The 26611-nt window shown below is 43.4% G+C and overlaps 1 protein-coding gene across 2 annotated transcripts in view; it reads right to left on the bottom strand.

Moving 5' to 3' along the window:
• Positions 1–26611, bottom strand: part of ptpn9a (protein tyrosine phosphatase non-receptor type 9a) — a 60537-nt gene that overhangs the window by 20691 nt on the left and 13235 nt on the right. Inside the window, exons 2-4 of one of the 2 annotated variants that reach the window (XM_060914384.1) lie at positions 23442–23585; positions 7794–7883; positions 996–1120 (exon numbers count right to left, since the gene is read on the bottom strand). In XM_060914384.1, the coding sequence (XP_060770367.1) occupies positions 996–1120; positions 7794–7883; positions 23442–23585 (359 nt within the window). Of the gene's footprint in view, positions 1–995; positions 1121–2852; positions 2918–7793; positions 7884–23441; positions 23586–26611 lie in introns of those variants that run through there. The other variant, XM_060914385.1, reaches the window with a different exon arrangement.

Genomic DNA, 26611 nt, shown 5'->3' with positions numbered 1-26611 from the left:
ATATACAGTATTATTCTATCCACATTCACTGGATGTGAGCAATCGTGCACTCTGATTGGCTACTCTACTACGAGGCTATCAGCTCATATACTGTGAGGAGAGAAAAACAAAATGGCGGAGCGTGTAGCTGAACCAACTGAGGATGAAATAAAAACCCTACTCGAAAACAACCCCCCCCCCCAATAAAAATACAAAAGCAACAAAATATGGAATAAAAGTATGATAGTAAGAACATCTTATTTTTCAAGCACTATTATTAGAGCATTTTTCACAAATTGCGACTGTCATTTCACCGGTTTGTTGACATTCTAAGCGGAAATAATTGTCAGACGTTTTGTATAAAGCTTTTATTTATCGAATTTGCAAAAAATAAAAATGCTCCATTTTTCAAAATCCACTTAATGTGGATATAATAAACAATTATTCCACTCGAGGGCGGCACGGTGGTGTAGTGGTTAGCACTGTCGCCTCACAGCAAGAAGGTCCGGGTTCGAGCCCCGGGGCCGGCGAGGGCCTTTCTGTGTGGAGTTTGCATGTTCTCCCCGTGTCCGCGTGGGTTTCCTCCGGGTGCTCCGGTTTCCCCCACAGTCCAAAGACATGCAGGTTAGGTTAACTGGTGACTCTAAATTGAGCGTAGGTGTGAATGTGAGTGTGAATGGTTGTCTGTGTCTATGTGTCAGCCCTGTGATGACCTGGCGACTTGTCCAGGGTGTACCCCGCCTCTCGCCCGTAGTCAGCTGGGATAGGCTCCAGCTTGCCTGCGACCCTGTAGAACAGGATAAAGCGGCTACAGATAATGAGATGAGGTGAATTATTCCACTCAATCTCATCGTACGTGGCTTATAGCCGATTTGGCGCTACGTGCCTTGTCAGCCATCAGCTCATGTACGACTCGATTTTGTGGAATAACTGAAGTGTAAATCCCACAAGCGAAGCGCAGCTCTCTTTTGTTTCCTTGTAAATGGCAGCTATATATGAAACCAGTGTGCACTGACCTCTCGACAGCTCGATCCAGCAGGTAGAACAGAGCCTGGAGCACCACGTGGTTGCCTGTTTTATTCGGGTGGTGCAGCTTAGCAGTGTACAGAGCAATGGAGGCACCTGAGGGGTCTCTTACTCCCTAACGAGGTAGACATTACAAGTGTCAAGTTCAATTCCACACACACACATTCACAAGGTATACATAAAAACAGCAATGAACTATGCAAATCTGTCAATGAGAGAGATTTCCGGGTGGGCTAATGGATATCCAGACATCACAGAACTTAATCCTGAACCAAAATATCATTCAGTTAATGATCTTACTAGACACCAGAATTTAATTTAAGCCTCGTTCCTGCAACCAAATAATAAATGACATCATAGAAAATGACATCATGGAACACAAACGATGTTCTTGATGCGTCCACAGGGAGGCAGAATTGATGAAGACAGCGAAAGACCCAGCAGAGAGAGCCTTACCGTTAGTGGCTGTGTACTCAAACACTGCATAGTCAAACACTGTTCCAAAAAAAAAAAAAAAAAAGGTTGTACTAATCCTTGCTGAACACATTCATGTCAGCCTCTTTTACCCATCAGCTCCATCCATGTCCCAAATACAACATCTGCACGTTCATCTCGACAAAACATTTATCAGAAAACAGCCATTTTGAGTTCATCCTTTCCACAATGACTGGAACACACAGACAAGAAAAAAATATTTTGGCGATGGATCTACTGTCACTTGTCTAAATTTGGGAACATTGACAAACGGATAAAGTAAAAACTGAGAAAGTGGGGATATAAAGGGCTATAAATATTGCTGGCAGGATGTAGGGCAGGAAGAAAGGAACAGAGCACTCTGATCGATCAGTCCAGGAGAATGGAGGAAAGAGGAAGAGCGAGCGAGCTCACTGTATAAATGCTGAAAAAGTTCTCTACGTCTCGGAACTACATAAATCAGAGACGCATTAAGATGCATATTGTGTGATCAGATCACTGAGTACACGTGTGAATGTCTTGTGATATGATCATTTAGACCACTTGGGGCAAAAAGAAGAACCTTTTATGCCCCTTTTCCACCAAAGCAGTTCCAGGGCTTAGTTTGGAACCGGGTTTTCTGTTTCCACTGACAAAGAACTGTCTCTGGGGCCAGAAAAACCGGTTCCGGGCTAGCACCAACTCTCTTACCCCTTTTCCACCAAATCAGTTCCAGGGCTGGTTCGGGGCCGGTGCTGGTGCTGGTTCACAACTCGTTCAACTTGCGAGCCAGCTGAGAACCAGTTTGCTTTTCCATAGCTCACGGTGCTAAGGGAAGCCACGTCATTACGTCGCTGTCTACGTCAATTACGTCGCTACATTTGAATAAACCTTGGCACGAATATCGAAGCAAAAACAACGCGGAAGAAGCAGCAGCAGCAACAACAATAATAATAATGGATGACTTCGCGTTTGTACAGCTGCTGCTTCTCATCGCTTAAAAATGGCAATCTTTCGCGGTCTTGTTATTGTTGTTGGTCTTAACAACTCCGCCCCCCGCTGACGTAAGCAGTTCTTTCCTCTGGCCCAGCAGAGAGTTGGTGCTAGCCTGGAACCGTTTTTTCTAGCCCCAGAGCCAATTCTTTGTCAGTGGAAACAGAAAACCCGGTTCCAAACTAAGCACTGGCCCCGAACCAGCCCTGGAACTGCTTTGGTGGAAAAGGGGCATCAGTCACCACTGTTGTCAGGTTCACAGCTCTCATGTAGAATTAAGCTGCACATTTATTAAACTTGCAATAGTCAACCTTTATCAGAGCTTGAACACTACTGATTGGCATTTTTAAATGTTTGGATAATTTTTATATCCTTTTCCTGATTTATAAAAGTTCAAAAACCTTTTCTCGCAGGTCCTTCGACAGTTCTTTTGCTCCGCCGCCCCCCATGGCTCAGTATCCAGTAAAGTCAGGACAGCCCTCGATGAAACGTGCAGGGGCTTCTCAAGAGCTAAGAAACTCAGACTATTTATACAGACACACTAATTACAACCAAACAAATCACAGGTCCGGAAACCTACCCTTAATAGCCATTTAAACCTGTGTACATTATCAAGGCAAAACATTCAAGGGAATGTAAACTTTTGATCAGGGCCATTTGGGTGATTTCAGTCAACATTACGATTAAAAAAAAAAGGGGGGGGGGGGGCGGGGGAGGGGGCAGCACACACAAACAACTATCTGATAATAAATGGCTTCATCTGACCACTGCCCTAAATTAAAGAAAGGGTTTATGCATGATCAGGTCTTATTCTCCAAAAACAGCCAATACTTCACAAATTGTGCCAGGGTATGTAAACTTATGAGCACACCTGTATATACAGACAAACAGTGTGAGATTTAAGGGCGGCACGGTGGTGTAGTGGTTAGCGCTGTCGCCTCACAGCAAGAAGGTCCGGGTTCGAGCCCCGTGGCCGGCGAGGGCCTTTCTGTGTGGAGTTTGCATGTTCTCCCCGTGTCCGCGTGGGTTTCCTCCGGGTGCTCCGGTTTCCCCCACAGTCCAAAGACATGCAGGTTAGGTTAACTGGTGACTCTAAATTGACCGTAGGTGTGAATGTGAGTGTGAATGGTTGTCTGTGTCTATGTGTCAGCCCTGTGATGACCTGGCGACTTGTCCAGGGTGTACCCCGCCTTTCGCCCGTAGTCAGCTGGGATAGGCTCCAGCTTGCCTGCGACCCTGTAGAACAGGATAAAGCGGCTACAGATAATGAGATGAGATGAGACCAAGTTCAACGTCAGACAGAACTCTTTTTTTTTTTTTTAAGATTTTTTTTTGGCTTTTTTCACCTTTATTGGACAGGACAGGAAATGAGCAGGAGAGAGAGACGGGGAGGGATCGGGAAATGACCTCGGGTCGAAATTGAACCCGGGTCCCCGGATTTATGGCATGGCGCCTTATCCACCTGAGCCACGACGCCCCGTCAGACAGAACTCTTAAAGGAAACATCAGATTGTTGGACAGAATTATGATATTAAATGCAGTCAAGCACACAAATGTTCAGAAAGCATCCAAACAAAGCTCTTTTCATTGTCAAATGTCAGGAACGACGAACGGACCTTGTAGCGCGAGATAATCGAAGAACAGTGATGTGGTGTCTGGGAGGCCCCACGACACCCCAATGAAAAGTACAGCATGGTAGAATGGTATGTATTTTCTAGCCCAGTTTGGCAACCTCAGACAATGTGTTCCTTGACGTTTCTTCTATAGCCATGATTGACAAAGAATGTCTTGAGCCTCCTCCTCAATGACACTCAAGGACGTGAACGATGAGTGGTCAGGGTTAAACTTGTCATGTTGCCAGCCCACCAAGCCACAGCAAGAATTTAGGACACCATGATTGCCTAATGTGACACGGTGACCATTGTCTCATCTCATTATCTCTAGCCGCTTTATCCTGTTCTACAGGGTCGCAGGCAATCTGGAGCCTATCCCAGCTGACTACGGGCGAAAGGCGGGGTACACCCTGGACAAGTCACCAGGTCATCACAGGGCTGACATATAGACACATACCCCTTTGCCACCAAATCAGTTCCAGGGCTGGTTCGGAGCTGGTGCTGGTTCACAACTCGTTCAACTTGCGAGCCAGCTGAGAACCAGTTTGCTTTTCCATCGCTCGCGGTGCTAAGCAGAGCCACGTCATTACGTCGCTGTATACCTCATTACCTTGGCGCGAATATCAAAGCAAAAACAACAATAATAATGGATGACTTCGCGTTTGTACAGCTGCTGCTTCTCGCCGCTTAAAAATGGCGATCTTTCGCGGTCTTGTTATTGTTGTTGGTCTTAACAACTCCGCCCCCCCCGCTGATGTAAGCGGTTCTTTCCTCTGGCCCAGCAAAGAGTTGGTGCTAGCCTGGAACCGGTTTTTCTGGCCCCAGAGCCAGTTCTTTGTCAGTGGAAACAGAAAACCCGGTTCCAAACTAAGCACTGGCCCCAAACCAGCCCTGGAACTGCTTTGGTGGAAAAGGGGCAACAGACAACCATTCACACTCACATTCACACCTACGGTCAATTTAGAGTCACCAGTTAACCTAACCTGCATGTCTTTGGACTGTGGGGGAAACCGGAGCACCCGGAGGAAACCCACGCGGACACGGGGAGAACATGCAAACTCCGCACAGAAAGGCCCTCGCCGGCCACGGGGCTCGAACCCGGACCTTCTTGCTGTGAGGCGACAGCGCTAACCACTACACCACCGTGCCGCCCTACGGTGACCATTGTGAAAAGAAAAATATTGAGCAGTCTGATCCTGGCATAAAGTTTTAAATAAACCAAATCAGAGCACATAATGATTTACTTTACTATTTAAGAATAAAATCTATATCCAACAGCTAAAAATCTAAACTTCGATTGCCTGATTTTGGCAATTCCGTTACAGACAAAACGTGATCACAAGATGCACAGTATATGAAAAGGCCATGTGAACAGCTTGTGATGGAGATTAGTAAGTACCTAGCCTGAACAGGGCCTCACTTCCCTCACCGACACGCCCTAAGAACAGTCAGACAGTTCCAGTACTTCCTGTGAACATGCTGATCGACCTGACAAGCATCCTCATGACTCACAGGCAGCAGAGAAGTTTCCTACTTCAGCTCGACCTGTGCATTACATCCTGCTGTCAGTGAGTAAATGCATTTGTGGTTTGCCATTCAAACGATCCACTTAAGAGCTACAGGAATCAAATTCAATATCAGTAAATGAAGGAGTTTCCAAACAAACACTCTCCATTACTAATTTGCTCTGAATACCTATTAGTTTGGTAATAAGATCCTAATCACTGTATAATTTATATCTCACACATACACACACACGAGGGTAAGTCAAAAAGTTCTAAGACAGATGTTATAATTTCAAAAGGAATTCAAAAAAAGGAATACAAAGAAGGAATTCTCCGATGGAAACCTCGCTTGCAGAAGTGTTTAGACTTAAATGGAGGCTATGTAGAGAAATAGCCTTATTTTCAAAATAAAGATTTTTTTTTTCTCGCCTTAGAGAACTTTTTGACTTGCCCTCGTGTGTGTGTGTGTGTGTGTGTGTGTGTGTGTCTATATCTATATTTTACACATACATTTTCACAGTTGATATACAAATGATGCTCTTGGACATCAAGATCTCTCCCATTGAAACCTTATCTCTCAGGATGGCTCAGCGTGTAAATGAGTTGAGATATGACTTCCGCTACAGCACACACTGATTAAAAAGCTTTGGTTACTTTTGCAAGACACTTATTTCAAGCATTTATTTCTAGAAAGAAGCAAAAAACCCTGCGAACAGAGGGAGAGAGAGATTTTACAAGAGTTTAATCCATGTCCTAGGCTAAATGGTCTAATGTGTGTAATTAATTTTACAATGAAGAAATATTTGAAAACTTGATTCAAGATACTTTCATTTGCTCAGAGATGTTTTTGCAGCGAACCATGAACAGTAGTAAAACTGGTTGAAGAAGAAAACTAACCAAAGGAAACCTATCATTTGTATGTTATGATGGTTGCTGTTTAATCTTGTACAGTTCAGTGCGTTTACATGCACGTAGAGAAAATCGAATTTCTGCCGTAGCTCGACTGAAATCGAAGTTCTAAATGCCATGGAAACACCTTAGCTCGGCTGAAATCGAACCGAACTTGATTTCTCGTAATCGAGCTACGCGACCTAGATTATGCGATTGTAGCCGAGCTACTTAGTGCATGTAAACCCTATCGAGCTACGTAGTCGAGCTACTTACTTCAGCACTGCCCCTTCCGGAAGTGACGAGACCACAAGCAGGAAACACAACAGCCTCGGTCGGCATGACAACAGTAGTAGTAGCGAGCAGCAGAAGAGGTCAGGAGGAACAAGGAGAACGAACGTCGTCGTTCTTCTTGTGAACACGGAACTGATAACTTTGTTTATACTCTTGAATAGCTCTTCTTCATGACGACAACCGGAAGTGTACCAACACGATGGGGCGTGTAGCGCCACCTGTGGCTCGGGTGCACAATGTACCTCACACAATAGCTCGATTTCCTTGTGTGCATGTAGGATTGGATTTCTCTGGCACCCCTGCTGGGACCCTTAGCTCGATTATCGACAGTAGCTCGATTTGGATGTGCATGTAAATGCACTGAGACACACACGAAGGTATTAAAACTTTGCATTATAACAAGGGAGAGAGAGATAATAGTCGACATGGACGCCAACGGTGTGCACATGGATGCCTCCGCCACTAACAAGCTTAATCCTTCCGCTTATTTATATGTGTATGCCAGAAAAAAACCCCCACAAACTTAAAACATGAAGGAAGTTATGCGGGACGGGGGTGTGTGACACATCTGACCTTGCTGTGACCCGGACCCTTTTTGGATCAATTTCAAATTGTAATCAGTTCATCTGATGATTAACATGATACTTACATGTAAATCCTACAAACAAACATTCAACCATTCATTCTTGAGATATCACACAAACAAAACCTTGTACGGACAGATGCATGGTCAAGCCTGAAAACATAACGCCTACACCACTCATTAGTGGAGGCATAAAAACCTCCCAAGTTATGTGAAAATACTTCCATAACTAGGGCTTCAGAGGACAAGCTTAGTCCAAAAATCCCCACAAATCTTGATGTAATACTGGTTCTAAACAGTCTCACACAGAACCCTAGAACATAAGTTTTATCTGTAAACACAGGATGATTTATACTCTTTCTAATAAGGACCTGGAGAGTTAAACAGTTTTGCTAGCTTGGTGAAAAAGGGGGGAAAAAAACAACAAAATCACAAGATTGCGGATTCAGCGATACTCACCAAGATAGTGAACTTGCCACTCAGGAGCTCAGAGCGCAGCGGCTCTTCATGAGGCTGGAGCTTGACAATGCCCTCTCTCAGACGCGTCTCCTGCCACAAGAAAGGGTATTACAGCTAAATTAGCATTCACGTTTCCTTTTTTGGGTTTATATTGAACATGATTCAAACATGTAGCCAACGTATTAGCATGCAATCATGTGTTGAAACATGATTCGAACACGTTTTGTTCCAACTGGAATCGGGCTCTTTATGGCTTCCTTTAGTCTTACGGTATATATTGGTCATATTGGGAATTCTGTTGAACAAAATTCCTGTTATAACTGAGAACACAGACCTTTTTAAAAAAAGGAAAAGCCCAATCTTTAACAATGAAGTTGATTCTTTACAACACTCCAACTTAATCAGAGCCAATACTTAGAAATGACTCATTTTATTAAAAATCAACAAACATTCTAGAAATTAAAGCCACAGAAGGATTAAAGAAAACCGTATGACACAACCGAGTCTTTTATTTTATTTCTCTTTCCAGCGGAGGCCTCCAGCCTACACAACCTACTGCCATCTGTTCAGTATGAAAAGCACCCACAGCTTTTTAAAAACACCATCACATTTTCTACTAGATATGCAAAATAAGTACATTCAGAACAAATGCTGTTTGGAAGACACAGGAAGTTTACTTTTGGCATTTTGTAGACACAGCCAGGTCCATAAGTATTTGGACAGAAATACAATTTTCATAGTTTCGCCTCTGTATACCACCACAAAGGATTTGAAATTAAACCATCAAGAAGTGACTGAAGTGTGGCCTTTCAGCTTTAATGCAAGGCATTTACCAAAAATACTGCATTACACATTTAGAAATTACAGCCATTTCATCCATATTCCCTCTACTTTCACAGGTTCAAAAGTAACTGAACAAAACTAACAATTATAAAACAAGTATTTTCTATATAATAAGAAGCCAAGTTTGTTTGTTTGCCTTGAGGCAACGTTGCCATTTCTTGATGGATTTTCACCAAATTTGGCAAGTAGGTTCAGGGAGGACCCGGAATTTTGCAGATATAAACAAAATTCATGCACGGGCCCCAGGGAGGTCCCTGGGGGGCACAACATCCACCCACCCCCTCCCCCTCAATGCCTTTCACGTTACACTTATCAACAAAAACTCTCAACAGATCTTCACTAAACTTGGCACGTAGGTACAGAAGATAGCCACAATTTGGCAGAACTCAGAAATTCCATCTTTGGGCCCCAGGGGGGTCCCCAGTGGGCCCATGGGTGGTGAATGTTTGGATTTTTGTTTGTCTTGGGTTAACATCATTTCTCGACGGATCTTCACCAAATTTGACATGGAAGTCTGAGGGCAACCCAGAATTTTGCAAAACCCAGGCAACGCCAGGTAACCTGCTAGTTTTTAATGCTTAACAACAACAACAACAACAATTTGTAGAATGCTTTTCATGATACTCAGACGCTTAACAAGCATAAAATAATCAGTAAAAGAATCATAATCATAAGAAAAATCATAAGAGAACATAAAATAAGAGTCAGAGGCACTTGACTAAGGACAGAAAAGTCATAAAATCAATGCAATAAAAAGGTATAAGACAATCATAAATTAAAAGCAATTCGAAAGAGATTGGTTCTAAGGAGGGATTTGAATATTGACAGTTCAGTGCAGTCTCGGTTGTGTTGGGGTAGGGAATTCCAGAGGGAGGGGGCAGCAATGGAGAAGGCTTTATCGCCCCAGGTCCAGTGCTTGGTCCTGCATGGCACAGACAGGAGTTTCGCATCAGAGGAACGGAGGCTGCGGGAAGGAGCATGAAGATGGAGCAGGTCGGTAAGATAGGAGGGGGCCTGGTTATGGAGGGCTTTGAAGGTGAAAAGGAGAACTTTGAATTGGATCCGTTGAGGGACAGGAAGCCAGTGGAGTTTCTGAAGAACTGGGGTGATGTGATCACGGGAACGGGAGTGAGTGAGCAAGCGAGCAGCAGAGTTCTGAATGTATTGAAGTTTATTTAGGACTTTGGTTGATGAGCCGTGAAGGATGCTGTTGCAGTAGTCAATCCTGGATGTAATGAAAGCATGGGTCAGCGTTTCTGCAGCAGAAAAGGAGGAGAGCGATGAACAGAGACGTGCTATGTTCTTTAGGTGGAAGAAAGCAGCTCTGGTGATGTAGTTAACATGGTGTTCAAAAGAGAGGTTGCTGTCAAAAATGACCCCAAGGTTGTGGATGTGTGGGGAGGGAGACAACGTGGAGTTATTGATGGTGAGGCAGACACTGTGAGCATTTTTTGTGAGGAATTTGGGACCGATGATTATATCTGATTTTTCCCAGTTTAGCATGAGGAAATTGGCTTGCATCCAGGATTTAACCTGATTGCAGATGGGACGAAAAATTGCACATGATGTTGGGGCTGAGTTCTGATACAGTTGATGAGAGTAGAGTAAGTTGCAGTAATGATGGATTTGGTGGAAATGTAGAACTGGATATCAGCATAGCAGTGGAAGTGGAAACTGTGCTGATGGATGATGTTGCCAAGGGGGAGCACCAGGTTTTTTGAGAATGGGGGTGACAGCAGCCAGTTTGAGCATTTCGGGGACTGAACCAGAACTGAGGGAAGAGCTTATGATCAGTGTGATGAGTGAGGAAAGAGCTGGGAAACAGTCCTTGACGAAGTTGGATAGGATAGGATCCAGAATGCAGTCGGAGCTTTTCATTCCTGCCATGATGCTGGCCAGTTCCATTGGGGAAATGGAAGACAACTGAGACAGGGGCTGAGTGGTGAATTGGAGAGACGCACTTTGAAAGCTGAGGAGGGCAGGGGAGGTGGTCAAATTATTGTAGATGGTATCAATTTTAGTTTGGAAAAATGAAAGAGGAAAAAAAAAAAGTGTTACACTTAACAGTAAAAGGTTTTGAGAGAGTGTTGTCAGTGGGCTTAAGAAGATTGTTTATTGTGGAGAAGAGAGCCTTGGGGTTGGTGGAGCCAGAGTGTATAAGGTCTGAGAGTAATAGGTGGACCAAGCCGCGGTGAGAGCTTCTTTGTATTGTTGGAGGTAGTCTGAATAAGCCTGAAAATGCACTGTGAGACCAGTTTTCTTGTAGAGTCTCTCAAACTGGCGCTTGCGGGTTTTCATTTGGTGGAGTTCAGGAGTGTACCAGGGAGCTGAGTGTGTGAATGAAATGGTTTTGGTTTTAACAGGAGCCATCTGATCAAGACAGGAGGAGAGTAGATCGTTGTAATAATTAATGAGATCAAAGGGATTTTTAGACAGAGGGAGAGAGGGGGTGGACAGTTTACTAGCAAGAAGAGCTGACAGAGCTGAGGGAGAGACAGATTTGAGGTTTCTGAAGATGCAATTATTTTGCAGTCAATGACTGGCTGCAGTCTGGAACCCATGGACATCACTAAATGCTGAGTTTCCTCCCTTGAGATGCTTTGCCAGGCCTTTACTGCAGCCACCTTCAGTTGCTGCTTGTTTGGGAGTCTTTCTGCCTTCAGTTTTGTCTTTAGTAAGCGAAAAGCAGTTCGATTGGGTTGACTGACTCAGTCATTTAAGACCATTCCTTTTCTTTGCCTCAAGAAGCTGTTGGGTTGCTTTCATGGTACGTTTTTGGTCATCATACATCTGTACTGTGAAGCACTGTTGTAGGTACACAGTCCGTCTAAGAACTACAACAGCCCGTCTCTTTAAGAAACTACATTTCCCATCAGCCAACTTCCGCGTTGACCTACGTCACGCGTGGGCGGGATCATCTACGTCACTTCCTACAGGAAGGCATAAGTAACCCGGAAACGCTCAGCTCGCTCTCTTTTGGCACCGTGATTCAACACGGACACAAGGAGGAATCGCTCGCTCCGCAAGCAAACCCAAAAAAAGACGTGTTTTCTTTTCTTTCTTGCAAGAATCAGAGTTTCGCGCTTTTCTTTGTTTACCTTTGGCCACGGTAGACTCTAAGATCACGCGATTTTAAACTCAGCTTGAGTTACAACCGGTTTTTCATTTGTTCCTTACAAGTACGTACTACTGCAGCCCAGGCAGTTAAAAGCTGTACACAGTATTTAATCAGAGACTTTCTTTTCATCACGAGCCGGACCAGGAAGTTCTCTGCGCTCCATGGAATCGATTCACGGAGACCTCCACAACGGTGAAACTCCAAAGTCTCGGAACATCTCTTCATAATCTTGCTAGAGGCAAGATACTAAGTAAGACTGGCAAATTTTGGGCATAAAGACTAGTCTTAGGAATTAGCTTTTATTGAAGTAGTGTGAATTTAAACTCACGTTTAATTGTTACACTATAGACAGCGTATAACAATTGATTTATTTTGTTTTAATCTCTCAATTGTTTAATAGATAGGCTGTGCATGCTTCTCTCTATCCCTTACTAACATTTTGATTTCCTTATTACACATTTTGATTGTATCAAGATTTCAGTGAATTTGGTAATGTTATAAAGCTAGTGGATTAACTGCTATGGCTAATTCTATCTTATTAGCATCCAGAGATAACTGTATTGTCCCCAAAGGACTGTTAGGCCTTACCACGTGGTCAAACACACCTCAGTTAGCAATCCACAGGCTAGCTCTTTGTTCAGGCCATGTGGCCACTCACAAACATACCTTTTGCTAGCTCCCCTTTGTCTTAGCTTAGCCACACGAGGTTAATCTAGGCCTACCCGAACACATAGCGGTCCTTCCCCCACACTCACACACCTCTTTTGTTTTAACTCCACGAGGTAGGATCCTTGGGCCTTAGCTAGCCACAAGGCCTCGCACACAAGCACACCTTAGTTAGCAACAGAGCTAATCCTTTGTTCTCAAACCCCTGACACACCCTCCTTAGCTAGCCACACAAAGCTAATTCTTTTGTCTTAGCAACCAAAGCTAATTCTTTTGTGTAGGCCACACCCACACAAGGCCTCTCATACACCTCACTGTTTGTATATATTTCAATCTGCTATTATCCATTTTTGTTATAATAAATTCATTTATTATTGAAACTGTGTTTTATTTGTGTTCCAATGTTTATGAAGTCACACAATCTCCCAAAGAATTCAAAAAGGTGCATATAATTTATGTAATATGATAAGTGATCATAATTTGGAATATACCATAATTTAGCTGTTTGGTAATTGATTATTAAGCACCAAAATTAACGGTATTAATTTAATGAGACTGATTTAATGAGATTGATCACTCAATTCCCCAAATGCACCTACACTGTTCTATCAGTTTTGCAGCATTTGACTGAATCTGAGCAGAAAAGTATAGCTCTATGTACTTCAGAACAGTCTTGTTGACTCACTAAACCTCAAGTCCGAGTCCAGTCTCAAGTCCCCAGTGTTCAAGTCCGAGCCAAGTCATTTAAAAATAAATAAATAAAAACATTGAGTCGAGTCCACTATTGATCCGAGTCGAGTCCAAGAACACTACTCCAACCGCACAATTTGACGGTGGCTGTTTCAGCACCATTAACATTAGCTTGTTCCTGAACAGGACATAGGAATAGGTGAATGTGCATTCTCTGTCAGGGAGTGTGAAGTATTCTGTCAGAGATGGCTGGGAGACGGATCTAAGTGCAAAAGGTGTGTTTATTAATACAAGCGAAGACAGAAACAATCCAGAACAGCAGGCAAAATCGTAAAATGGTGAAACAGGCAATAGGTCGAACAAGGCACAAACAAGCTATCGTAGACTTGGCAGAATCAAAAGACAAGAAACCGGACATGAGGGATCAGGAAACCAAACAAGGAAATAAAGCTCAGTAACGTATCAGCAACGCAACTTAATTCAATACTTCACAAAGTGCATTTTCGCAGTTTTTATATAGGCGCGCTGAGTGCACCTTAATCCTGTGCAGTTGCAAGTCATTTACGGTGCACCCAAACGTCCTGCACTAATTTTGTGCAGGTGTGACACTCTTGCATGAAATTAGTACAAAATTAATGTAGATATAAAAACATCTTATGCCAAATTATTATGGCATGTTACAAAAAATAAAGAAAAAAAAAATCCGAGTCCTCGTCTCCAATTTATGAGTCAGAGTCCAAGTCATGTCATGAGTCCTTAAAATCAGGGCACGAGTCGGACTCGAGTCAAAGTCCTGGACTCAAGTACTACAAGCCTGCTTCAGAATTCATCCTGCTACTTCTATCAGCAGTCACATCAATAAACACCAGTGACCCAGTTCCATTGGCAGCTATACATGTCCATGCCCACCATGACTGACAGATGTGATATTCTTTGGATCATGAGCCCTTCCTTTCCTTCTCCATACTCTTCTCTTCCCATCATTCTGGTACAAGTTAATCTTGGTTTGGTCTGCCTAAAGACTCTTGTTCCAAAACTGGGTCGGCTTTCTAGCAAAGGGCCCGTCCACATGAGTACGCGGCCTCACCCAATATGCTGTCGTTTTGAAAAAAAAAAATCTCCGTAAACACTGCGTTGTTTCCAGAAATATCTGCGTCCACACAGATTCACTGGAAACGACCCAAAATGCTGTAGTACATATGCCAGGCCTGTATGTGGCGCTGTGACGCCACCACACCAATACACTAAAACTGGAAGAGAAGCCATGGAGCATGCGTATAAAGGTCACGCGCTGTTTACAAACAAGCTCATAACACGAGTAGAGGACGATCATGGCCAGCGCAACTCAGAGTTGTTTCTGCAGTACGAGCACAAGCCTGTAGTCCGCCATTATTGTTATGACGCATCTAGTGGCGGTGGCTGAGGTTAGAGAGGCAGGGCTTATACGTCATTGTTTCTGAAAAAATCCGCACTCGCCGTCCAGACGACTCCGGGCTATCCGGCGTTTTAGGATTTTCCCACTCTGGGACCCGTTTTCAAAAAATACCAGTTTCACACCTCGAAAAAGCCAGATCCGTCTGGACGCGAGGCCGAAACGATAAAGTATTTATGCGGATTCGACAAAAACGTACTCGTGTGGACGGGCCCAAAGTCTAACCTGGCCTTTCTGGTTTAAAGTCTTCCCAGTGGTTTGTCTCTTGGAGGTAAACCCTCACTGCATTGACATTCATGAAGGTGTCTCTTTTGATTGAATGTAGACTTATGCTGTGTTCACACTTATACCGGTACGAAAGTGGTATAACTGTATCGATACAAAGTCTACCGGTACCGTTTAGTGCATCTGTCCACACTAGCGAGAAATGTTTGCGGTTTTCTTTCGCGGTAGTTGAAATGCGTGTGCGCGAAATGTTTCCGTGGTTACCGAGTAACTTCCTTCCGAGAATATGGCAGATGAAACAACGTGTGTGTGCTTTTTGTTGTCAATGTACAGTCTGTATTTCTGCTGGTCATTTATTCAGTCGAATCGTATAAAACGCGCGAGGCAGTTGAGAAAGAAACAAACGAATCTCCGTTCTTCACTATTTTATTCAGCGAAGACATCGATTGAGGTGTGTGACTTTGCGCATGCGCATTATATTTGTATCGATACAGAGCCGCTTCATCTGTCCATACTACAGCGAAACGCTACAGTACCGATACTGTACCGGTATGAAACCCATACATTTGTGGGTTTCGTACCGATACGGTTATACCGCTACAGTACCGGTATAGTTGCTAGTGTGGACAGGTGTTGCGGTACGAAAGTAGTTTCATATCGGTACAAAATCTCTAGTGTGGACAGGGTATTAGACAATGATGGGCCTACCTCCTCGAGAGTGTTCTTGACTTGGCTAGGTGTTATAAAGGGGGTTTTCCATCACCAAGGAAACAATTCTACGATCATCCACTTTAGTTGTCTTCCAGGCCTTTTGGAGTTATTGAGCTCAGCAGTGCATGCCTTCTTTTCAAAAAAGGTAGCAAGTTGATTTGAAATACTAAGTTGCAACGTGTAGTCAAATGCAGCATTAGTGTACACTGTTCTTAGGAGGCACTCTCAGTGTTTTGTCATTTTCAGCTCTCTGTGAGCTCTGCTTTTCATGAAAGCTTGCATGTGTACATCATAAAATGTCAAGTTGCACAGCTGTGCCATGAATGCACCAGGTAATGTACAGGTAATTGTGATTTATCAACATCTCATTATCTCTAGCTGCTTTATCCTGTTCTACAGGGTCGCAGGCAAGCTGGAGCCTATCCCAGCTGACTACGGGCGAGAGGCGGGGTACACCCTGGACAAGTCGCCAGGTCATCACAGGGCTGACACATAGACACAGACAACCATTCACACTCACATTCACACCTACGCTCAATTTAGAGTCACCAGTTAACCTAACCTGCATGTCTTTGGACTGTGGGGGAAACCGGAGCACCCGGAGGAAACCCACGCGGACACGGGGAGAACATGCAAACTCCACACAGAAAGGCCCTCGCCGGCCACGGGGCTCGAACCTGGACCTTCTTGCTGTGAGGCTTCTTGCACCATGCCACCCAGTTTTGACATCACATCTCATCTCATTATCTCTAGCCGCTTTATCCTGTTCTACAGGGTCGCAGGCAAGCTGGAGCCTATCCCAGCTGACTACGGGCGAAAGGCGGGGTACACCCTGGACAAGTCGCCAGGTCATCACAGGGCTGACACATAGACACAAAACCATTTCACACTCACATTCACACCTACGGTCAATTTAGAGTCACCAGTTAACCTAACCTGCATGTCTTTGGACTGTGGGGGGAAACCGGAGCACCCGGAGGAAACCCACGCGGACACGGGGAGAACATGCAAACTCCGCACAGAAAGGCCCTCGCCGGCCCCGGGGCTCGAACCCAGGACCTTCTTGCTGTGAGGTGACAGCGCTAACCACTACACCACCGTGCCACCCCCTTTTTTAAATCTGGTGGGAATTATTACTTCGCAATGGCCTACAAAAAACTTCATTAAAAGATCAGTGAGTGAGTCTCATTGTATCTCACTTCTGAGAAGTTCTGAGTTGGCTATGAGAAGTATATTAAAAAAAAAAAAAAGCCTAGTTTGCACTAACCGAAGGTGAAAAATAATTAAAAAAAAAAAAAAAAGACTGAATGCTAGTAAAATGTCATGTGCACAGCAAACTAGAAGAAGTGAGAACAGAGAAAGGAGCATTAAATACAAATCTCCTTCCAAGCAATGAAAACAGGAAACAAGAAATTCAGCTGTAATCATTTTCTCATTTGAACGCTGGGATAATCATGTAAATTATGATAAAAATAAATTATCAGGAAATTAACATTTAATGCTGACGTACACCATCATGCGCTTATGTTCTGAAAAGCTGTAACCTGAAATGCAGGTTCTCCTGTGAGAGATGACGGCCAGGATTCAGGCTCACATGGACAGAACCCTGTATAAATAACACTAACAGCTATCGAAGCATACGGACGGCTCTTAAAGCAGCTAGAAAAGCTTTGCGAACGCTCTGTTCTCGCCTCCTTAGTGAGCCCAGCTAAAATTGATTAGATTACGATTTACTTGCTCTTTCTTCCCCTTCATCAAAAGCCTCCATTTCAACAGAGTGACATGGAAACAAAATAAACAGCTGTCATTTCATTATGAATAAATCATAAGGGGCGGCACGGTGGTGTAGTGGTTAGCGCTGTTGCCTCACAGCAAGAAGGTCCGGGTTCGAGCCCCATGGCCGGCGAGGGCCTTTCTGTGCGGAGTTTGCATGTTCTCCCCGTGTCCGCGTGGGTTTCCTCCGGGTGCTCCGGTTTCCCCCACAGTCCAAAGACATGCAGGTTAGGTTAACTGGTGACTCTAAATTGAGCGTAGGTGTGAATGTGAGTGTGAATGGTTGTCTGTGTCTATGTGTCAGCCCTGTGATGACCTGGCGACTTGTCCAGGGTGTACCCCGCCTTTCGCCCGTAGTCAGCTGGGATAGGCTCCAGCTTGCCTGCGACCCTGTAGAACAGGATAAAGCGGCTACAGATAATGAGATTGAGATGAGATAAATCATAAGGGGTTTAGTCTAACAGCCTGTATGAGCAGATCAATTTGAACAGTGACACTCAGGACTGCTATCCCTCATTAGATATGACAGTGTTGCTCAAATAGATTCAGATTCAAACATGACCTATTAAAAAAAAATAAATAATCCTTCAGTTTTATTCAAATCTCATTTGAAAAAAAAAAAGCGCTTCAAAAGGAGTCATGTTAAAAAAAAAAACAAAAAAAAAAAACCTTAAGCTTTTGCTTCAATGAGAATCGGCGATGATGCATTCTACATACCTTACAGGTTTAATGTTATTCTGCAAGATCACATGGGCGTTCACCTACATAAATAACTACACAAGCTTTCCATTTTTATAAAGAGCTCATCAACCTCTTGGTTACGTTTTCTTCATGACTCAATCTAGTTTCACTTTAACACAGCTGCATACTTCCTTTTTAAAAGTGCTTACCAGAATTGAGTAATTCATTTTGCACTACCTATAATGATGAACTTCGTGTCCGATCGCAACATTTCCAACATGTACACATACAGTAGTTAACCCATAACTTAACTGAACCAATACTCTGAACCATACCTGTTCGAACACTTACAGTGGTGCTTGAAAGTTTGTGAACCCTTTAGAATTGTCTATATTTCTGCATAAATATGACCTAAAACATCATCAGATTCTCACACAAGTCCTAAAAGTAGATAAAGAGAACCCAGTTAAACAAATGAGACAAAAATATTATACTTGGTCATTTATTTAATTGAGGAAAATGATCCAATATTACATATCTGTGAATGGCAAAAGTATGTGAACCTTTGCTTTCAGTATCTGGTGTGACCCCCTTGTGCAGCAATAACTGCAACTAAACATTTGCGGTAACTGTTGATCAGTCCTGCACACCGGCTTGGAGGAATTTTAGCCCATTCCTCCGTACAGAACAGCTTCAACTCTGGGATGTTGCTGGGTTTCCTCACCTGAACTGCTCGCTTCAGGTCCTTCCAAAACATTTCGATTGGATCAGGGTCAGGACCTTGACTTGGCCATTCCAAAACATTAACTTTATTCTTCTTTAACCATTCTTTAGTAGAACGACTTGTGTGCTTAGGGTCGTTGTTTTGCTGCATGACCCACCTTCTCTTGAGATTCAGTTCAATTCATGGACAGATGTCCTGACATTTTCCTTTAGAATTTGCTGGTATAATTCAGAATTCGGGTGGCACGGTGGTGTAGTGGTTAGCGCTGTCGCCTCACAGCAAGAAGGTCCTGGGTTCGAGCCCCGTGGCCGGCGAGGGCCTTTTCTGTGCGGAGTTTGCATGTTCTCCCCGTGTCCGCGTGGGTTTCCTCCGGGTGCTCCGGTTTCCCCCACAGTCCAAAGACATGCAGGTTAGGTTAACTGGTGACTCTAAATTGACCGTAGGTGTGAATGTGAGAGTGAATGGTTGTCTGTGTCTATGTGTCAGCCCTGTGATGACCTGGCGACTTGTCCAGGGTGTACCCCGCCTTTCGCCCGTAGTCAGCTGGGATAGGCTCCAGCTTGCCTGCGACCCTGTAGAACAGGATAAAACAGCAAGAGATAATGAGATGAGAATTCAGAATTCATTGTTCCATCAATGATGGCAAGCCGTCCTGGCCCAGATGCAGCAAAACAGGTCCAAACCATGATACTACCACCACCATGTTTCACAGATGGGATAAGGTTCTTATGCTGGAATGCAGCGATTTCCTTTCTCCAAACAAAACACTTCTCATTTAAACCAAAAAGTTCTATTTTGGTCTCATCCGTCCACAAAACATTTTTCCAATAGCCTTCTGGCTTGTCCACGTGATCTTTAGCAAACTGCAGACGAGCAGCAATGTTCTTTTTGGAGAGCATTGGCTTTCTCCTTGCAACCCTGCCATGCACACCATTGTTGTTCAGTGTTCTCCTGATGGTGGACTCATGAACATTAACATTAGCCAATGTGAGAGAGGCCTTCAGGCCCTGTCCACACGGCAACGGATTCAGGTGAATCTGATAAAATTATCGTTTCGGCCTGGCGTCCACACGGCACCGGCGTTTTGGGTGCCCCAAAACGAAATCTTTTGAGAACGGGTTCCAGAGTGAAAAAATCTGGCAATGGAGCCGTTGAGAAGTCGTCTGGATGAGTAGAACGGATTTGTTTACGATGACGTCACAACCACATGTGCTTCACGCCAGGTAGAAGTGTAACGAACTCTATGCGAGTAGTCAACAAATCCTATAACTTGGTTCATGAAACGCGCTTACAAAATATTTTCACTGTGAATATTTATTGTGTAATGGTGCAAAGTGTGAGAGAGAGAGAGAGAGAGAGAGAGAGAGAGAGAAATAGCCCTTAGGCTATAGCCCTTAGAAGGTGTTAGTATGCCTGTCATTATAGTGCGGACTTTCCATAGCATAGAAAATCACCACGTTTCAATTTGTGTAACTGAACTTTGTTTCATATCACTGGTCATATAAACCTATGTAAACAGGAAAAACGCGGAAGAGTTTGGTCGCATCTAACTACAGCCCCAAAAAATACCATTGGCCATGTTGAGCCTAGCTACATTGCTAACAGGAGTAACAGCGCGTCTGACTGCGTCTGACTGACTGGGAGGTCGCGCAAAGCTTGGAGAGGTACGGATCAGCTCGTCTCAATTCAGAAAAGAACATATTTCATTATGGAAGTACGGTGGACTGTTCCTTTAAAATCAAATCAATCCTGACCTCAACCCTATTGAAAGGTCAACTGTGCTTAAAGGTTGGGTATGTGCCAGGAAACAGACAAATTTAAAAAGGTATACTGCTTTTCAGATTTCTCAAATTTAGGCCATAAAAAGAATTTTCCCGACACCCAATTATTTTTTTTAGTGGATCGAAAGCTACTGAATTTGACTCACAGACTTCCAATTTTATTCATTTTTTCCCCCAAAAAAGAAAAATGTATTAAAATTTCAAGCCTCCTTGGCCCCAAATTCTCTGCCTTTTCTTCCTTGCCTCACGTCAAAATACGTCGTCGCACATGACGTGGTGGGCTTTCCCCGTTTGCGCAACGCATTGTGGGATACAAATTTGAAACAGGAGAGAAAAATAGAAGACGTGAGTGTGCGAATGAAACATGGAAGACCGACTACAGTAATGGAAAACCAGAAGACGACGTTATGTTGCGAAGGAAAGGAAACGCAGGACCAAACTAATCAATATCGGCGGTCAGCGAGCATCTCGGTGTGATCAGCTGTTTGTTTAGTGACAGAACGATGCAACTATCAGTGCACGGTCAAGGTAAACCTGTAGATTGCAGTAATGCAACACTGGATGCCAGCTGCCGTAAAACCCAAAAGGTGAAGATGACGACGATGGCTCAGGTAAGAGTGCGCATGCGCACACAGACTTCCTCTGTCTGCTTGACTGCGTGAAGCGAGCGATTTCATGCACATTATTTGCTCAGGAATCCCCTCAAATTAAATAACTTCCCAGTCACAGAATGGCCTGGTTTTAAAATATTACAGAAATAAACGTATCACAACGGTCAAATTTCAAAGGGAACTAAACTTCACCGATTTTATGAAATCGAATGGCTGTATTGCTTTAATTGAACTCTACTGATTCAGTCAACAGTGGTCAAATATCCAAAACACCCTGTTCTCACTTACATTACAACCACGATACAGTCGTTCCCTCACCAGCATCTCTCCATCTCTAAAGCATTGACTCCTCTGACCGGATTAAGAAAGCGTTAACTCCTCTGTCCTGAAGACATTCCTGAGTTGGGAAACTTACAAAAATCACTCATACGGGAGACTCCTTCCATAACAGCCTGCTAACAAGAGCTTCACCACATCAACAATTATACATTTTACTTCTGTTTATTATGTGGCATCGACGCTGTACAAGTCCCTGGTGTATGAACTGTTCCCATCGAAACATAATGGAGCACATTAAAATTAACCTAATATTTACACTACCGTTCAAAAGTTTGGGGTCACCCAGACAATTTTGTGTTTTCCATGAAAAGTCACACCCTTATTTACCACCATAAGTTGTAAAATGAATAGAAAATATAGTCAAGACATTTTTCTGGCCATTTTCAGCATTTAATTGACCCCACAAATGTGATGCTCCAGAAACTCAGGCCTTGTCCACACGGCAACGGATTCAGGTGAATCTGATAAAATTGTTTATCGTTTCGGCCTGGCGTCCACACGGCACCGGCGTTTTGGGTGCCCCAAAACGAAATCTTTTGAGAACGGGTTCCAGAGTGGAAAAATCTGGCAACGGCGCCGTTGCGAAGTCGTCTGGATGAGTAGAACAGATTTGTTTACGATGACGTCACAACCACATGACAATCCCGCCAGCAAAAATAGGGAAAAAAAAAAAAAGGAGCGATCTCACCTCTTCAGATGTTGGTTTAAGTCCGACAATACATTCCTCAAAAAGGGCGTAGAAGAACAAAGTAATCCATCAACGTGTAGCATTCAATTTATTCCGGACCATTAAAGAATTCTGGAGGATATCAGAATGTTGGCGTATCGGCTTCCATCTACCCCCGTTCATTCCTCTCTCTCTCCATCTACCCCCGTTCATTCCTCTTTCCGCGTCTCCATTCAAAAAACGAGCACGTGATTTAAAGGGACTATAGCCATAGGACAGGGAGTGAGAAGGTGTGCGCGTGTGACAGTGACAGGGAAGAACCTAGGCTCATGCTCGCCCTGAATTTCTCTTAAAGTGAAGGCAGAAGAACGTTCAGCGCCTGGCCAGGCTTTCTATGTATTAATTTACATAGACGTTTTAATATGAAATATAAACAAGTGTCTTAGACAATAGATACTATTTTATGCTACTGACTAATAATCAAAACTTTATGTGGCTAATGCTACAGAAGAAGGGGTTTATGCGCATGCGTCTACTTCTATTGTTCTGGTGTCTCCGATGGGACCGTCTTACAGCGCACGTAGAGGTGTGGCATGTGTATTGCATCGTTTTCAGCAAGCGTTGCGTTGCCATATGAACCTGATATTTTACTGATCCGTTGCCCATGTGGACGCGATATTTAAAAAAAAAAAAAATCTCGTTGCCGTTGTCGTGTGGATGTAGCCTCAATCTGCTCAAAGGAAGGTCAGTTTTATAGCTTCTCTAAAGAGCTCAACTGTTTTCAGCTGTGCTAACATGATTGTACAAGGGTTTTCTAATCCTCCATTAGCCTTCTGAGGCAATGAGCAAACACATTGTACCATTAGAACACTGGAGTGAGAGTTGCTGGAAATGGGCCTCTATACACCTATGGAGATATTGCACCAAAAACCACACATTTGCAGCTAGAATAGTCATTTACCACATTAGCAATGTATAGAGTGGATTTCTGATTAGTTTAAAGTGATCTTCATTGAAAAGAACAGTGCTTTTCTTTCAAAAATAAGGACATTTCAAAGTGACCCCAAACTTTTGAACGGTAGTGTAAGTTACAGCCAAACCTACTGTCCGAGCTGTGCTGTTATATAAATATCACGGAGATCGACCATCAGATTTGAGAATTCGACTTTGCTGTGGTAAAAATTCTCACATCATTGCAACGTCTAACATAATATATTTATCAAGTCATAAGGCAAAAGATGACAGCACTTTGTATTTGTGACCATGTGTATTATCAGCATCTTGCTCTCAGTAATTAAAACGTGTGTGTGTGGGTTTTTTTTTTTTACCCGAGTACAGAATTTGAGTACTTTTACAACTGACTCGTGCAGGACCCAAGTAAACATACCCTGTAGCTGTGGAAGAGTTCTACGGCCCGAAGGACATCAAACTTTCGTGCCATGAGGAACTTCACGGCCACATCCCAGGTCAGGGGAGAGACGCCATGCTGACTTGTCCACTTATTGATCTCCTCCAGGAACTGCTTCGTGGCCTGGAAACACATGAGCAACACACAGCATTCAGATTTCCTCCAAACAGCTCAGAAAACCTTGGAAAGTCAGAGAATACTCAGATAAGACCCTTGCTCAGGGCGACGAATGTTAAAATAAAATAAAACTTTCCCCGTCGTGAGCAAGTCATCTGTTGTACCACCATCAAAAACAACTCGGTGAAAGGAGTAGCTGTAATGCATCACTGCATTAGTTATATCATTTTCTGTGCTCAAGAACTTCTCATTCTAGCTGGGTATGGTGGAACAGATTTGGGTTTGAATCGACTGCGATTAAAAACTATACACCCTGAGACGGACTTCAGTTTATTGGGGAATCTGACAAACTATTTTATGGTGAAGGGAAAAGGAGTTAAATGGGAGGCTTGAGAGGACTGAAGGGTTTATAGATTAACAAAACACAAAAATAAACTCCTTTATACTGACCGATAATATCTGTACAAGGCATGTTCGAGTGATCGTTCGTTTATATTTATACCTGTGTGTACTAGGGCTGTAACGATACACCCAACTCATGATTCGATTCGTATCGCGATTTTTGACCCACGATTTGATACGCCCACGATTTTTTTAAAAATGTTTTTTTATAGTAGTAAATTTGACTTATTAACATTTACTTACTTACATTAACTATTTAATAACAAATAATTCAGACCACTGCAGAGAATGAGTAATATGTATGCAAAAATGAACAAATGTATATCCAAAGATTGTTTTATTTCTCAAAATAATACTGTTGAGCCGGAAGCTCTGTTTTTTTCGGTTCTGAAAAAGTCATTTTTCCAAATCGTGTAAATCCGTTAAGATTTTTTTTTTGGGGGGGTGGCTCTCTCACTGTCTCACTCTCATAGGGCCAATGATTTTCTGTGATCGCGGAAAACAGATGGAAATTACGGAATTTTTATGGTGAAACATTGCTTGCGTGTCAAAATGTAACTGCCGCAGAAGGCTTCCGCCCAAGCAGACATGCTCAGTGTTGCCAGATATTGCTAACGTTTTCCACCCCAAAATATGTTCAAAACCAGCCAAAAAGCACCTAAACCTGCCCAATCTGGCAACACTGCATGCCTTTCCGGTCAAGTGATTGTGATTGGCTTGTGGCACACCTAGCCAGCCAGTGAGCTGCTTGTTTACAGATTCGCTCCCCGCGTCGCAACCAGAATGGCGACCGCTTAAAAGAAACGAATGCTCTGCCAGTGGCGAGTGTGGACGTTGCGTGACTCGCAGAAGATTGTCGCAGGTCGGCGAAAAAACGACTTACTAATAGATATAAAAAAAATAAAAGTAATTTAAGTAAGTTTAAAATGTAATTTAAATAAAAAGTAAAGTATTCATAAATTGAAGTTTGGAAGCGCCTCTGTTTTTGGGCTGAGGAGAAGTTTGAAAGGGTGTACCGCGATTCTGCCTTCTTGTATCGCGATACGGATCATGGCTCTGCGTATCGCGATTTCAATACGCATATCGTTACAGCCCTAGTGTGTACAGATTTTATTTTAAAAGAAAAACCAAATGTCCCTGGGTGCTGACATCTTACTCTCTCCGAGGTTCAAAAGTCGCGACATCACTTACACGCCACATGACTTACCGAGGCTATTGGACCTCATGGACACATCACTTCTAAACTGTAAACAACCAACAAAAGATGCCCGAGTGTCAAGCTTTTGGATGTAAAAATAAACCGATCATTGATCATTTTAAGTGACATGCTTCGGTTTGTTTTTATTCACTGAGAAAAGAGATATTTTTAGATGGCAAAAATTGCATTGCTACGGCAATGGGATTGTTTACTTGCACCTGTGTCAGTATGACACACGCGTTAGCTAGCCGAGTGAGATTTAAACTTCGTGAACATGAAGTCTGTTGATTTGGCATTTTGTTGTCAGTAAAAATCACATAGTTACAGAACATTTCTGAGATTTTTTTTTTTTAAATAGAAGCCTTTGTGACATACATTGCAGCACGGTGAAGTTCTCTCTCTACATTCAACCCATCTGAAGCAGTGAAAAAACAGAGAGAGAGAGAGAGAGAGAGAGAGAGCCTGGCTTTTTATTTATTTATTTTTTTTAATAATTAGAAACCTCTGTATAACGAAGGTAAACAGTGTACTAGTGTGCTGTTTACGTGACAGGTGGAGATCCAGTTTCAGTGCAAATGGTTGCATCCAGGTAAGCCTATTTTTAGCAATATCAACTTTTAAAATCGATAAATTGCTAGAAGTTTAATATTTAATTAAATATTTAATCGTTTGGAGGGCACATCAGGCCACTTACCATGACCGGTAAATGGTGCTTATTTATTTATTTATTTTTACTTTAAGCACAGATATCTTCGTTTCCGGGCGGCACGGTGGTGTAGTGGTTAGCGCTGTCGCCTCACAGCAAGAAGGTCCGGGTTCGAGCCCCGTGGCCGGCGAGGGCCTTTCTGTGTGGAGTTTGCATGTTCTCCCCGTGTCCGCGTGGGTTTCCTCCGGGTGCTCCGGTTTCCCCCACAGTCCAAAGACATGCAGGTTAGGTTAACTGGTGACTCTAAGGTGGGGTTTACATTAGACCGTATCAGCGGATCATCAGATTAACGTTTTTAAAACGATTAGTGTGCACACAGCAACGCCAATACACGATTCGCGTGCACATAGCAACGCCAATACACGGATACGCTCGGCTCCGCAGGCATCCTGCGCTCCAAATCACTCCGCCCTGAACAGCGAGTGCCCTCTGGAGGGTGCGCACTCCGGCCCTGCGCAGCTCACAGAGCGCGCGAGTGAAGTGCACAAGCAGTGATTCGGGACTGAGCCGCTGTGTGTGTGATCTCAGTGCATATCGGGCATGCGCGTCACTTACCACTTGCAAGTGGAAGGATGGCAAGCCTAAAGACAATCATAACTACACAATGGGCAGTATTTGCATCAGTATTTGCATCAGTATTTTCATACTTTTATACTCTTTAATGAAAGGTGATACAAGGTGGAAGTCCGTGCCGTTTTTCAGCAGTCGTGTCACATGACCAACGCC

This window comes from Neoarius graeffei, chromosome 2 (genome assembly GCF_027579695.1).
Source record: "Neoarius graeffei isolate fNeoGra1 chromosome 2, fNeoGra1.pri, whole genome shotgun sequence".
Taxonomy (NCBI): Eukaryota; Metazoa; Chordata; class Actinopteri; order Siluriformes; family Ariidae; genus Neoarius; species Neoarius graeffei.
The sequence above is the reverse complement of the archived record's forward strand: the minus strand, read 5'-3'. Positions and strand labels throughout refer to the sequence as shown.